Here is a 14,368-nt window from a genome sequence, read left to right on the forward strand (position 1 = left end):
GAGAATAAAAAAATATGTTAGAAAATGTATGGAGTTTGGAGAACACTGGAAACAGAAAGATTGGCTGTTATAAGAATCAGTTAGAAACCCATCTCCCTTAGCCCACCAGTAGCCTGGCAACTTCCGCTCTCCAGCCTGGGCAGAAGATTGGAAATTTACCTTCTGGGGAGATTGAACTAAAGGGACCACGGATTTGAGGACAGTTAGGCACAGCCAGGGGCAAGGGGCTGAACTGAAAACTGAGATTAAGTGAGCATCTGTAGCTCCCTCCTCCTTGACACTGTATATTGGAGGATTCTTCTCTGGGGAAACTGCCAAACTTTTAAATGTGGTGGATAGCCAAAGGTCAATAGACATTTAAAGCAAGACCAAAACAGTCAAAAAGGATGCCAAGGAAACAGAAACAATGCATGATTAAGAAGAAAACTTCAAAAGAAACTAAAATCATTATCCTCAAAGTAATAAGAGTAGCATCCATATGAATACTATTAAAAATTGAAAAAAAGTCATTGAAAGAAATGGAATGAATGAAATTTGTCAAAGAAATGATACCAAAACCTTCCCAGAACTGAATGACATGCATTTTAAGATTGATAGCATAGGAAGTGAAAAAAAGACACATACCAAGGCAAAATACATGAAATTTCAAAATCCCAAAGAAAAAGGGACCCTAAAATCTTCTAGGAGGAAAAAAAACAGACCATATACAAAGAATTAAGAATCAGAATAACATCAGACTTCTAAAGAACTACACTGAAGCTCGAAGATCAAAATTCTGGGAGAAAATGATTTTTAACTTAGAATTATATATCAAAACCATCAAGTATGTGGGTGTGTGAAAACATTTTCATACATGCAGAGTCTCAGAGAATTTACTTCCAATACGCTTTTCTCAGAAAGTTTCTGGAGGATGTATTCTACCAAAACAAAGAATTAAACCAAGAAAGAGGAAGACCCAGGATTGGAAAAAATAGGAACCAATATGGGAGAGAGGCAAAGAGGATTCCTGCTGCAGGAACAGCGGTGTGTAGAAGATTTAGAGAGAGTCACCAGTCTGGGTTAGATCAAGAGGGTGGAGGGCTCCAGGAGGATTGTCTCCAGGAGAAAAATGCAACTGATACTACCTAATATATTTAATCTATCTAGAGAAGATTGACATTTCTGTTGAAGTTGGGGATGAAGTAGCAAACTAAGAAACAAAAGTTCTTTTTTTCCTTCAAAAGTTCTTTGTAAGAAAAAAAGAGGTAACCGTAGAATACTCTGTAGCTTAATTGTGAATAATATTTATAATCATAAAAAATGTTAATATTAAACCAGAAATTGTTATAATGGGAGCATTGGGGGTGGCAAAGTGAGAGTGGGCAATTAAATAAAAGGTAAATCCTCACCTTTCACAATAGATATTCAGTTCGTCAGATAACATTTAACATTGAATATCAAGGAATAACAGTAGAAAACCGTTGTTGAAGTTTGAAGGTAACTATCAGAAGGAATAGCAAAAAAGTTAACAAATTGTTGCCTTCAAACAGCAGGAATTTTTGGTGAATAGGTATAGGACTGAACTTCTTTGTTCTCTTCTATTGTGTTATAATTATTTAGACAAAGCTAATTTAATGGCTGTTGTCAGGGACTTGATCCAAAAGATTATAATCCTGATTCTGCTACTTAGAAGCTGTGTAACTTTTTATAAATTAGTCGATGTCTCCTTGCCTCAGTCTCCTTTCTGTAAAATGGGATGAAAAATTGTACCTACTTCATGGGGTGATTTTGAGGATTAAATGAGGCAATAATTTTAAGATGTTTAGAATAGTATCTAGCACATGTATGTGCTCAGTAAATGTTGGCTGTTAGGATTATTACTATTTGACATTTTAAACTGTGCATATGTCTTACTTTGATAAAAAATAAAGCTGTTTTTAACATAATGTGAAAAAATAGGTCTTTCTAGCTAGACTTTCTAAAAAAAATCTTGGTTTTGAAAAACTTTGTGATTTAGAAATATTTTTTTTCTGCTTTTGAAGTTTCTATTGTTGGACTAATTCTTTAAGTTTCTAAAAAATATTATTTCCCATAGATTATTTAGTTTAGAAATTATTTAAAGAATTTTGATCTTTGTACTACCCATCCTAGTGAGGTAATGAAAGTGTTGAAAGCGAAAATGTTAGCACATAAAACAGTTTAGCCTTTTGTGCTTAAGGGACTTAACTAGTATAGATGAATTTAACTTTCTAATTAGATTAATTATAAAATTATACATTATAAAATTATCTGTTTTTTCTCATCAGAACCTATTAGCATATCGCTATTGATTTTTCCTTAGGTCCACCAATTTTATATTTTATAATAGCCTCCTTTAATTTTTTTTTTTTCCTTTTTGTAAATTCACTTTGGAATTATTTTATAATTTGCTAAGAATGTCTGTAGATGACTAAATTTACTAGTATTCCCATTTGTAGAATCATTCTTTTTAATTTGGTAGACAAGAGTATAAAATACTGAAATCCTCTAGTACCCCTTCTCATTATTTGTTTGACCAGATAGCTGTATAAAGTGTGGCCAACAGAACAAATTGAATAAAATTGTAGTTCTAATTACTGGGTAAAAAGGACTTCTTTTTTTTCTTTACAGTTTCCTTTTGTATTATAACAGGCAGAAAAGCATCACAACTGTTTGTTTGTATGTGTGTACTTAGATATATACACATACATACATTTGAAAAGAAACTGCACTTATACTCTTTAATAATAATCCTAAAAGAAGGGTTGATACCCCTCTTAGGTATATGGTTTTTAAAATAAATTTTGTTTTAAAATTCTTTGAAGCCCAAGAAAAAACAGACTGTAGTCTATCAAGTAGTCTGAATTTCAAAACTCTCATTTTTTCATCACCTAATTGTTTTTTTTTTGTGTGTGTGAGGAAGATCAGCCCTGAGGTAACATCCATGCCAATCCTCCTCTTTTTGCTGAGGAAGACCGGCCCTGAGCTAACATCTATTGCCAATCCTCCTTTTTTTCCCCCCCAAAGCCCCAGTAGATAGTTGTATGTCATAGTTGCACATCCTTCTAGTTGCTGTATGTGGGACGCGGCCTCAGCATGGCCGGAGAAGCGGTGCGTTGGTGCGCGCCCGGGATCCAAACCTGGGCTGCCAGTAGCGGAGCACGTACACGTAACCGCTAAGCCACGGGGCCGGCCCCCATCACCTGATATTTTTAACAGATCACTCTTTTTAGGGATGCATGTGGAGTGTTGCATATAAATTCTCAATAATTTGTGAATAATTTTTTTGATAGCCATTTGCATCATCATTTTTCCCATTAGGAAATGACATTTCACTTAGGGATAGCTTAAGAATGGCTGTGAATGATAGATTGCCTACATGCCTCATAGATATATCAGATTTTTGTATAGAAAAAATAATAAACTTCTCCATAAAGAGTCTGCATAAACTCTCCATAAAGACTTTGTCCCCTTTGAACCCTACTCATACTTTCTTAGTTTTGTAGATAATAGCAAAAAGTACAGAAGTTTTGGGGGTTGGCCTAGTGGTGTAGTGGTTAAGTTTGCACGCTCTGCTTTGGCGGCCCGGGGTTCACAGGTTCGGACCCCGGGCGCGGACCTACTCACCACTTATCAAGCCATGCTGTGTTAGTGTCCAATATAAAGTAGTGGAAGATGGGCACGGATGTTAGCCCAGGGCCAATCTTCCTCGCCAAAAAAAAAAAAAAAAAACCCAGAATTTTTTAGGAAAATTAGCCCTGAGCTTACCTCTGTTGCCAGTCCTCCTCTTGTTGCTGACGAAGATTGGCCCTGGGCAAACATCCCTGCACATCTTCCTCTACTTTATATGGGACGCCGCCACAGCATGGCTTGATAAGTGGTGTGTAGGTCCACACCCGGGATCCGAACCTGCGAACCCTGAGCCACCGAAGCCGAGCGTGGGAACTTAACCACTATGCCACTGGGCCGGGCCCCAGAAGTTTTAACAAGTACAAAAACTACAAAGTTTTAATAACACTACAATATATATTCTCCATGAAAAATGATTTTTATATTCTGTGCATGTGTGCTTTTTCATTTCTAGGCAGGAGTTTGTTGATGCTTATGTGGATTACATATTCAATAAATCAGTGGCTTCCTTATTTGATGCTTTTCATGCTGGCTTTCATAAGGTCTGTGGAGGAAAAGTCCTTCAGCTCTTCCAGCCTAATGAACTACAAGCAATGGTTATTGGGAATACAAATTATGATTGGAAGGAACTGGAAAAGGTAGGGGAAAACAAATCTATGATATTGTTTATAATTTTATTTATTTATTTATTTTTCCACCAAAGCCCCAGTAGATAGTTGTATGTCATAGCTGCACATCCTTCTAGTTGCTGTATGTGGGACGTGGCCTCAGCATGGCCGGAGAAGCAGTGCATTGGTGCGCGCCCGGGATCCGAACCCGGGCCGCCAGCAGCAAAGCGCACGCACTTAACCGCTAAGCCACGGGGCCGGCCCTATGATATTGTTTAAATGGAAAGGCAAAAGGAAAATATGGCTTATTGATGGAAATCTTGCCCTCTCATTTATTGTTTTCCATTTTACACTATTTATTACTGTCATTTTAATAGGAAAACACTATACCCTTCTTGCTCCACAATGAATGAAGTTTGATTTTGTATGGATTAGATAGCATTTTTGTATTTGTGGTATTGGTGGTTTTCATACAGAAAAATGTCATCTATGACAGGCTGGATAGAAACCCCACCTAAAACTCAATGGGTTTTCATTCTGCCTTAAGCCTAGGAAAACCATTACGAAAAGCACTCACAATGCTTAAGATCTTTATTTCCTTTTTTTCTGATTAGTCTCAATGTTAAATTTTTTAGCAGAGAATAAATAATACTCATGATCTTCATTGCTGGTGCCTTAACCAGTAAAGGGAACTTTAGGGAGAAGACTGGAAATTTTTTAAACAATTTTTTTCTTTTCTATACAAGTAATTCTCAGATATTTCTTCAGATAAACATTTAATAAAAAGTACTAGGTTAGATCAGCTTTGAGAAAGATAATATGCAGGGTTCACCTATAAGTTTTTCCATCTATGTAATCTAGCAACCTCTGCTAAAATTTTTACATTAATAGTTTGATACTATCCCCCTATTAAATTAGCTAGCATAAAAAAAACAATACTAAGTCTAACAAGGATACAAAGCATTGGAAACTCTCATACATTGCTGATGGGAATACAAATGGTATAGCCACTTTGGAAACAGTTTGGCATTTCCTTATAAAGTTAAACATACACTTGCTACACCTAGCAGTTCCAGTCCTAAGTATTAAGTTATGTTCACACAAAAATCTGTAAACAAGGGGAGAATAGGGAGTTATTGTTTACTGGGTACAGAGTTTCAGTTTTGCAAGATGAAAAGAGTTCTGGAGGTAGATTGTGCTGATGGTTGCACAACAGTGTGAATGTACTTAATGCCACCAAAGTGTACACTTAAAAAGGGTTAAGATGGTAAACTTCATGTTATGTGTATTTCACCACAATTTTTTTTTAAATTATGTTTTTAAAAATCTGCAAACAAGTCGAAAACTGGAAATAACCCAGATTTCCTTCAGTGGGTGAATGGATAAACCAACTATGGTACATCCATATGGTAAAATACTACTGAGCAATAAAAAGAAATGCACTGTTGATACATGCAACAACTGGGATGACTCTCAGAGTCCTTATGCTGAGTGAAAGAAGCCAGTCTCAAAGGATTACATAACATATGATTCCATTCATATGACATTCTTGAAAAGACAAAACTATGATGAACAGGGGCTGGGGATGGAGAAATTGTGACTGCAGAGGAGTAGCACAAAAGAATTCTTTGGGGTGATGGAACTGTTCAGTATCCTGATTGTGGTGATGGTTACACGCATCTGTACATGTGTTTAAAACTCATAGAACTGTACCCACACCAGAAAAAGCCAATTTTACTGTGTAATAATTTAGGAAATAAAATTATTAAATTAAATAATTAGGACTTCTGGTTAAGCATAGTGGAATAAACACACATTTATCTCTGCTCCCTCCCAAAATCTCACTAGAACAACAATAAAGGAGTAAAAATAGGAATAGAGAGATCAAAAAAATAGAAAAATACAGTGAACAAGAGAAAAAATAGTTTTGGAAGATGGAAAATAAGTAGATGAGTTGATGAGTGACTTAGAGCAAAGAAAATTGAATTCTGAGCCTCCAGGAGGGACAGGGTTGTCAGTAGGCAACCCATTTCACACCCTGGAATTTCCGAAAGGCTTGGAATTGGTACACTGTGTTACTGTAATGGCAGGGATTCAGGGTTGGGCTGAAAGCAATAGAATTACTTGAAAGCTAATTTAACAAATCATTAGACCCTTCGTGTCCCCTCATACCCAGCAAAAGACAACTCTGGAGAGAGGTTTTAGAATCTGAGAAACCAGGTAGAACTGAGGATGGCACTCAGAAAGCTAGTAGCCAGGCTTAAATCTTCCAGGAAGGAGATTGAAGATTTATTTTTTGGGGTAAAGTGATCTGCTGAAGAGAAGAAAGCTGTACTGACTTTAAGGAGATCCCAGTGGAAATGGACCCGACCACCAATCACCCTAAAATGGAAACGATATAATGGCCTCTCATCACACTTTAGATCTTATACAATTTATCCTTCTTGCTTGATCTCCTATCGTTCTTCCTTTCACTTACTTTCCTTCAGCCTTATTGGCCTCTTTGCTGAGCCTAAAACCCTTCAGGAACACTCTAGTCTTGAGGCCTTTCTATTTGCTGTTCCCTGTGCCTGGAATTCTCTTCACCTTGATAATTCCAAATGGTTCTTGCTCTCATTTCATGTCTTTATACTTTCTCAAAGACCTTCACTGGATAAGTTGTCTAAAATTGAGCATGTGCGTATATGCGCACGCACACACACACACCGTGTCTCCCTTCCCTGCTTTATTTTTCTTCTTTAACTTTGACTTAAAAAATTTTACTTAATTGTCTTTACTATCTGTTGCTCCTTTCCCCTCACTACAATGTAAGCACCCTGAAGGCAAGATTTTTGTCTCTTTGTTCACTGCTGTATTCCCAAAGCCTAGGAGAGCGCTCAGTAAGTACTTAAAACCTTGCCTGAAAATATAATTGATAGAAGCACTCATTCAGTAAGACAGAACCTTTTTTTAGTATGTTTTAGTGTACTTATACTTAGTGTTCTTTGATTTCTTGCATTTTGTATCTGATTCATTATAATTTTAGTGATTATGATTTGTGACTTTAAGTGCTCTTTCTTCATCAGGACTGTGAACGCATTTCCCTAGAACCATCTAGAGGTTTAAAAAAAAAAAGGAAAAAAAACCTTTAGCCATCCTCCTTTCCTTCCCCACTAACATGCTCACAGACTAATTCAAACAAGTTAATACATTAACAGATTGCTAGAATTCAACCCATTTTCTCCAAACCTGTTTGCAAATTAATAGCAAATATTTTGTAGATTTCAGAGTTCACTCGTTGAGATAATCATGGCTACAAATAGAGAGAGCCCAAAATTCAAGAAGCCCATTAGCAAGTGTTTATTGAGCCCCTACTGGGTGCCTGATAACCATGCAAGAGATTAGGGAGCCAGCAGTAAATAAAATTAAGACATGGTCTTTGCCCTCTGATAAGGAAGCTAGACATTAAATAATTGCACTGTGATGAATACTAAGGAAGAGAGTTTAATGAATGGTATGTAAGGAGGAACCTAACCTAGGCTGCACAAATCTGGGAAAGCTTCTCACTAGGTGGTAATCTCCATAAGGTAGGTAAAGACTGTTCACTGCAGTTTCCCCAGGGCCCCAGACTTTGACTGAAACTGATTATATATTTGTTGAATAAATCAGTGAATGAATTAGGTGACATTGAAATCTGAGCCCTAAAGGATAAATAGAAGTTAGCCTGATGAACAAAGAAAGAAGGAGTATGTGTCTGAGTTGTCTAGGCTGAAGGAACAGTGTGTCCAAAGGCCCTGATGCTGGAAAGTTCTTGCTGTCTTAACTAAAATTTAAGGCCAGCTGTGTGGCTGGATTTTAAGGGACACCTCATGGTGTGGAGTTATTCCCTCCTTCCTCGCTATCCGACTCTTCTCTCAGTACTAATATTTTTTAAAGGGGAAGTATATTATTTCTATTGCTACAAATTACCCCAAAACTTAGTGGCTCCAAAGTAACAGTGAACATTTATTGTCTCACACAGTTTCTGTTGGTCATGAGTTTAGGAGTGGCTTCGCTGGGTGATTTTAGCTCAGGAGTCGCTCATGAGGTTGCAATCAAAATATTGACTGGTGCTTTAGTCATCTGAAGGCTTGCTTAAGGATAGAGTTTCTCGTCCAAGATGGCTCACTCACATGGCCAAAGGCCTCAGTATTTCACCAAGAGGACCTCTTCATAGGGCTGTTTGAGTGCCCTCATGAAGAGGCAACTGGTTCCCCGCAGAGTGAGTAATCAAAAAGAGGCTGAAGCTATGGAGTTTTTTATGATCTAGACTCACAAGTCATGTATTTCTCATATCTGCAATATTCTGATGATTACAGAGGTCAGGCCTGTTCATTGTGGCAGGGGACTACAACAAGGGCAGGAATAGCAGGAGGCAGATATCGTTGGGGGCCATCTTGGAAACTGACTACCAGAGAAAATGATTAGTGTTGCTTTTAGTACATTTTTTTAAAAGAAAGAATGTAAAATAATTAATTTGACTTCTGTTCATGAATTTAGGAAAAGAAGATTTTATAATTATCACAGATGATTAATTCAATGTTGAACTTTAATAATCCATTAACATATTAGTAATTGTGGTTTATCCTTTAGATATTTACTTTTGAAGATGATATTACAGTCCTATCATGTTCTTTGGAGTGGTGGGGAGACATTTCTGCTGATTCGTACATATTTTCTTTTGTTCCCCCTGGAACTAATAGTTTCAAATTGTAAAATGTCCAGGATGTAGGTAATCAACTAAATCGCATGAATTTCAAACTCCTGGACAATGTTACTTTTATGTGCTAATAAGGAAGCCAGTTCGTCACATTCAAGACAAAACTAATATTCCTTGATATTAATAAAAGGTTATGTTGTTTTTAGAATACAGAATACAAAGGGGAGTATTGGGCAGAACATCCTACGATAAAAATTTTTTGGGAAGTATTTCACGAATTACCATTGGAAAAGAAAAAACAATTTCTGTGTAAGTATTTCTAACTGGTTCTATGTTTTATGAGAATGGAATCTAATTATTAAACTTATTCTCAAGGGAGATTGATTCACTTTTGTGGATAAGGTTTTTTCTTATAGTATTCCATGGTCTTGTTTTTAATTTTCAATTAGAACAATTTTTAAAATCTGCATTCTTTATTACATGGTGCTTTCTTATTTTGCAAGCTAAATTCCATTTGCCTCCAAAATAGAATTGGTGTTTTCAAATGAAAACACTCTATAATACTGATTACAATAAACTAGGGTTGTAATTCCTTTTAGAATTTCTAAAAAGATCTCTGGAGTATAGCTCTTTTCTGTGTTCAGTCTTCATCTTCTTTTTCTCTTTGCTTTGGCACCAAAACTTTGGGAATTTCTGTAGAAAGTAGAACTTAGCTTTTCCAGGACTTAGTTCTCTTTTTTATAACCTAAGCTCTGTATGTCTTTCATCTGTTAAAATCTGTAGTCTAATTGAAATTTTACTTATTTTTTTAGTATTTTTTGTGTGTGTGAAGAAGATCAGCCCTGAGCTAACATCCGATGCCAATCCCCCTCTTTTTGCTGAGGAAGATTGGCCCTGGGCTAACATCTATGCCCATTTTCCTCTACTTGATGTGGGACGCTGCCACAGCATGGCTTGACAAGTGGTGTGTCAGGTGCGCGCCTGGGATCTGAACCTGCGAACCCTCAGGCCGCTGAAGCGGAGTGCGCGCGCTTAACCTCTGCGCCACTGGGCTGGCCCTGAAATTTTACTTATTTTTTGAATAAAGTTGTCAGAATTTATGTATCTAAATCAATGACATTGTCTTTGATACTTCTGCTATTTGCCAGGAATATTTTTGTCAGTCTCTTTTTTTTTTTTTTTTTGTGAGGAAGATCAGCCCTGAGCTAACATCCATGCTAATCCTCCTCTTTTTTTTTTTTTTTTTGTTGAGGAAGACTGGCTCTGAGCTAACATCTATTGCCAATCCTCCTCCTTTCCCCACCGCCCCCAAAGCCCCAATAGATAGTTGTATGTCATAGTTGCTGTATGTGGGACGCGGCCTCAGCATGGCCGGAGAAGCAGTGTGTCGGTGCGCACCTGGGATCCAAACCCGGGCCACCAGTAGCAGAGCGCGTGCACTTCGCCGCTAAGCCACGGGGCCGGCCCTGTCAGTCTCTCTTTGATAATTGAAATGAGAATCTTGGTTAAATATCATAAAGATAACAAGTAATTCTTAAGTGATTTGAGTTTTGGCTGCCCATTATAAATTTCTGTTTAAAAACAAAAGAAACAGAAAAAAGAATCATAACCCAAACTGTATTTTGTATTTGATTTATAAACTAGTTCTAAACAGCTATTCCCAAAAGAAGGGCTCCCCAAATGTTTTTGTCAGGGACAATAGTGAGTCATTCATCAAACATTGGTTATCTCCTGTGTGCTAATATTAAGATTACACTTTTAAAGAAAAAACATTGTGTGGATGTATAATTAGTGTGTGTCTCAAAAATAGTGCTTCCACAAATTCTGGAGATAGCCTTCCATATTAGAGCAAATGTTAATGTAAACCTTTGCTATAGTGACTGTACTAAATAACTTGATACTCTATATTGTTGTTTTGATAAAAGTGGTTGGCTGAGTGATTTTTTTCTTGGCAGTATTTTTGACAGGTAGTGATCGCATTCCTATTCTTGGTATGAAGAGTCTAAAACTAGTCATCCAGTCCACAGGAGGTGGTGAGGAATATCTCCCAGTTTCACATACCTGTTTTAATCTTCTGGATCTTCCAAAATATACAGAAAAAGAAACTCTACGCTCTAAACTGATCCAAGCTATTGATCACAATGAAGGCTTCAGTTTAATATAACTTTGGAATTAATAACTATTCAGTTTACTGCAAAAGCATTAAACTAATTTGTGTTTTTCTTGTGGTGATGAATTCAGCAAGGTGACAGAGGTACTATTATAATTCTTAGTTGCAAAATGTTCAATGCTATGAGTATTCATGAAAGCCAAAATATATTAAAGGAAAATGAACAAACTGTGTTAATATTAAAATTATTGTACAGAACCATGGATTTTTTTTGCCATCTTCCAATAAACATACAAGTATTGTGAATACATTGAAGTTTTACTAACATGAATTTTAGGAGTTTGCATATTTCATAAATGATCTGGTGTGTGAGTGCATGGAAGTGTTGCTTAATTTTTCTTCAATCAGTGGGTGAAAAACCTTTAACTTTGGCCTGCAGTAGTCATTCGATTATTTTTTCATTTTGTAAATAATGTTAAGTTTTGTAATAAAATAGTTATGTTCCGATACCAGTACAGTTTCTATGGTTGTAATTGAACTGAACTGACTTTTAAGGGTGAAAAATTATGATTTAAATCTTATTTTGAGAAACTATAAAAGCAAAAAATTAGCATGGTGAAAACATAATCTTTGCTTCTTTTGCTAGAATAAATGTCCTTGTGCAAATCTAAATTACAGATAGGAGTTATTTAAATAACTTGTAGTTCTTTTGTTTTGTGAATCTTGAGATGCTACTGATAAATGGGAGGTTATCAGAAAGCTTAATATTTAGTAGTGGAAGAACTTTGTCCTACAGTTGCCAGGAATAGAAACATTGGCTACTCGGAGAACCAATCACTGGGTTATAGCTTTCAAAACTCTTGATGCTGCAGATTGGTATTTACTCAGAATTTTCAGTGCTTTAGAACTATTTCCTTGAATTTTAAGAAACAAATCTTAACAGTTTTATGGTGCTGTTGCTTAGTTATCTCCTGTCATTAAATTGTAACAGTGAGTTGATGCAACACATGTGACTTTCTGCTATAGTGCAAATATTTATTTTTTAAATTTATAAAAAATGCCGTGAAAACTGTTTAAATAATAAAGATTTATTGGTTTAATATTTAAATTTTCAGTGGTTCTCATAAGATTCAAAATTCTTCAAAGAGGAATGTCTCAGGGAAGGTCTCTTAAATTTTGGTTTGATGGTTCCCGTTCCCATACAAATTTGTCTGTTTTATAAAGGTCCTCAAGTCTCTTATCTGTAATTCCAAAATCCAAAATCATTCTGAAAAAAACTGGCTTATCTCATTTTGCAGCAAAACCTGATCTGAATTGTTGAGGCTATTTATGGTATTAAACAGGACTAAATGTGCGACTATTTTGTACATTTTACTGTGGCAATGTTAATGTGTTTACTTTCTGTGTTTGATCTAGGTGCTCCTTCAGACCTCTGTGGGGTGCTACATAATAGATGTGCTTTGCAAATTCTTTAACATTCATAATTCCAAAATGCAAATGATCCCAAAGATTTTGGAAAAGGGATTGTAGACCTGTGCTTTTCAGTAGTTTTAACTTAAAAACTTCTACTGCTGAGCCATAGGTGTCTTTCTATAGTCTAAAACAATATTCTCACCTAAGGTAATTTTTCTCAAAGTAGCATTCTTCCCTACAAAAATTCTTGCATATACTTGATATCAGACTGTTTCCCTGTGCATCCATTCCTTGAGGGTAGTGATTGTTCACATCAAAAACATGTAGATGTATGTGTCAGATGCTTTTTTTTTCTTTAGTAACCTCTGTATGCTATGAAGCCGATCTGTGAAATAGCAGCCACTTTGGATTAATACAGATGGAATTCAGTTGAACAAATATTTTAACAAGGATCTCGCATCTTATCTGGGAGCACAACAGTACAAGGCTTAATTTGGGTAAGTCTGATATTATTTTCCTCTCTGACATACGGTAGCATAAACAGCAAGGAGATTGATGGTAGAAAATTAAAATACCACTGAAGATTTTTCAAATTGCCATTTGCTTTTTGAAAAATATCTTGAGCTTTGTAGAGTAGAAAAGTAGGCAGATACTGAGTTCACTAAATTATAAGGACCGTAATTACTGAGTTGCCTAAACTTGAAAATGTTTAGCCTCCACACAGATGTTTGTAAGCACAGTCGTGTTTGTAACTCACCCATCTTAATTCAGTAGTAATTTTAACGAATAGCCAGCCATTGTTCAGACTGACTGAGAAAGCAGTAGGACCAAGATGTGCCTTGAAATGAAATAAAACCAGAAGGCAGTTTTTAAAACTGAGACACCTAAATGACGAGTCCCAGCCTTTTCATAGGGTCCACTCATAAAGACCATTCATTAGGGTTAATTTCTACTAATAGACATTTGGTCTTAGAGATGATTTTTACTGCGTTTAGTTTAACAGCAAGTCCTAAATCAAAGTGTAATATGCATAGGGCAGACTTCCCCTAAAGAGAGTATGGTGAGCTCACCGAAAGCAAGGGCAAACGCTCCTGTTCTCAGCCTTTTCCCGCTCTGCAACCTCTTGCACACTTCGGCCATCCAAACTCCTTATGGTAGTTTTGTCCTCCTTTGCTAAAGAATTCACCCTATTTTGATAGCTCCCCCACCCTTGCCAGTGTTTGCTAATTGATGAAATATTTCTAGAGATAAATTGGGACTAGTCTGCTTATTTTATGTAAGTCTGCCCTCCCTGTTAGGTCAGCTCCTAGGAATGGAGCGTTAAGTGCAGAAGGAACTCCCCTACTCCCCTATTCCTTGCCTTTCTCAACTCTTGCTATACCTTTGAATCACCTGACGGCATTTTGTGTGTGTGTGTGTGTGAGAGGAAGATTAGCCCTGAGCTAATATCCGATGCCAGTCCTGTCTTTTTGCTGAGGAAGATTGGCCCTGGGCTAACATCCGTGCCCATCTTTCTCTACTTTATATGGCATGCCACCACAGCATGGCTTGACAAGTGATACATCGGTCCGCGCCCGGGATCCAAACCTGTGAACCCTGGACTGCTGAAGCAGAGTGTGCGAACTTAACTGCTACACCACTGGCCCTCTGCAGGCATTTTTTTAAATTTGCACAGGCCCTGCCTTTGCCCGTTAAATGTGTATCTCTAAGAGGTGATGCTCAGGTTATATATACTTTAAAAAGTTTCCCAGGTGACTTTTAGTCACTCAAAAGTGGGTAGAGGTCATTAGACCATCTCTCCTTATTTCTGCTAGCATCCTAGCTTGAGTTTAAGGCTTGGACTTGATCTCTAAGGAGAGGAGAGGTTTTGGTGTACCAACTGCTGCAGCCAGCACTTGGGCAGTGTTTGCTTAAGTACCATTCTTCTGTTAT

At 36.9% G+C, this 14,368-nt stretch overlaps 1 protein-coding gene across 5 annotated transcripts in view; it reads left to right on the forward strand.

Moving 5' to 3' along the window:
• HERC4 (HECT and RLD domain containing E3 ubiquitin protein ligase 4) overlaps positions 1 to 11,535 on the forward strand; it is a 151,092-nt gene extending 139,557 nt beyond the window's left edge. For all 5 annotated transcript variants that reach the window (XM_058543346.1, XM_058543347.1, XM_058543348.1 and 2 more), the window contains 3 exons: positions 4,082 to 4,265; positions 9,120 to 9,222; positions 10,869 to 11,535. In XM_058543346.1, coding sequence (XP_058399329.1) covers positions 4,082 to 4,265; positions 9,120 to 9,222; positions 10,869 to 11,077 — 496 coding nt within the window. In that variant the 3' untranslated portion in view covers positions 11,078 to 11,535. The remainder of the gene's footprint in view (positions 1 to 4,081; positions 4,266 to 9,119; positions 9,223 to 10,868) is intronic.
• The last annotated feature ends 2,833 nt before the right edge of the window (positions 11,536 to 14,368 follow it).

The sequence above is a fragment of the Diceros bicornis genome, chromosome 6 (genome assembly GCF_020826845.1).
Source record: "Diceros bicornis minor isolate mBicDic1 chromosome 6, mDicBic1.mat.cur, whole genome shotgun sequence".
NCBI lineage: Eukaryota > Metazoa > Chordata > Mammalia > Perissodactyla > Rhinocerotidae > Diceros > Diceros bicornis.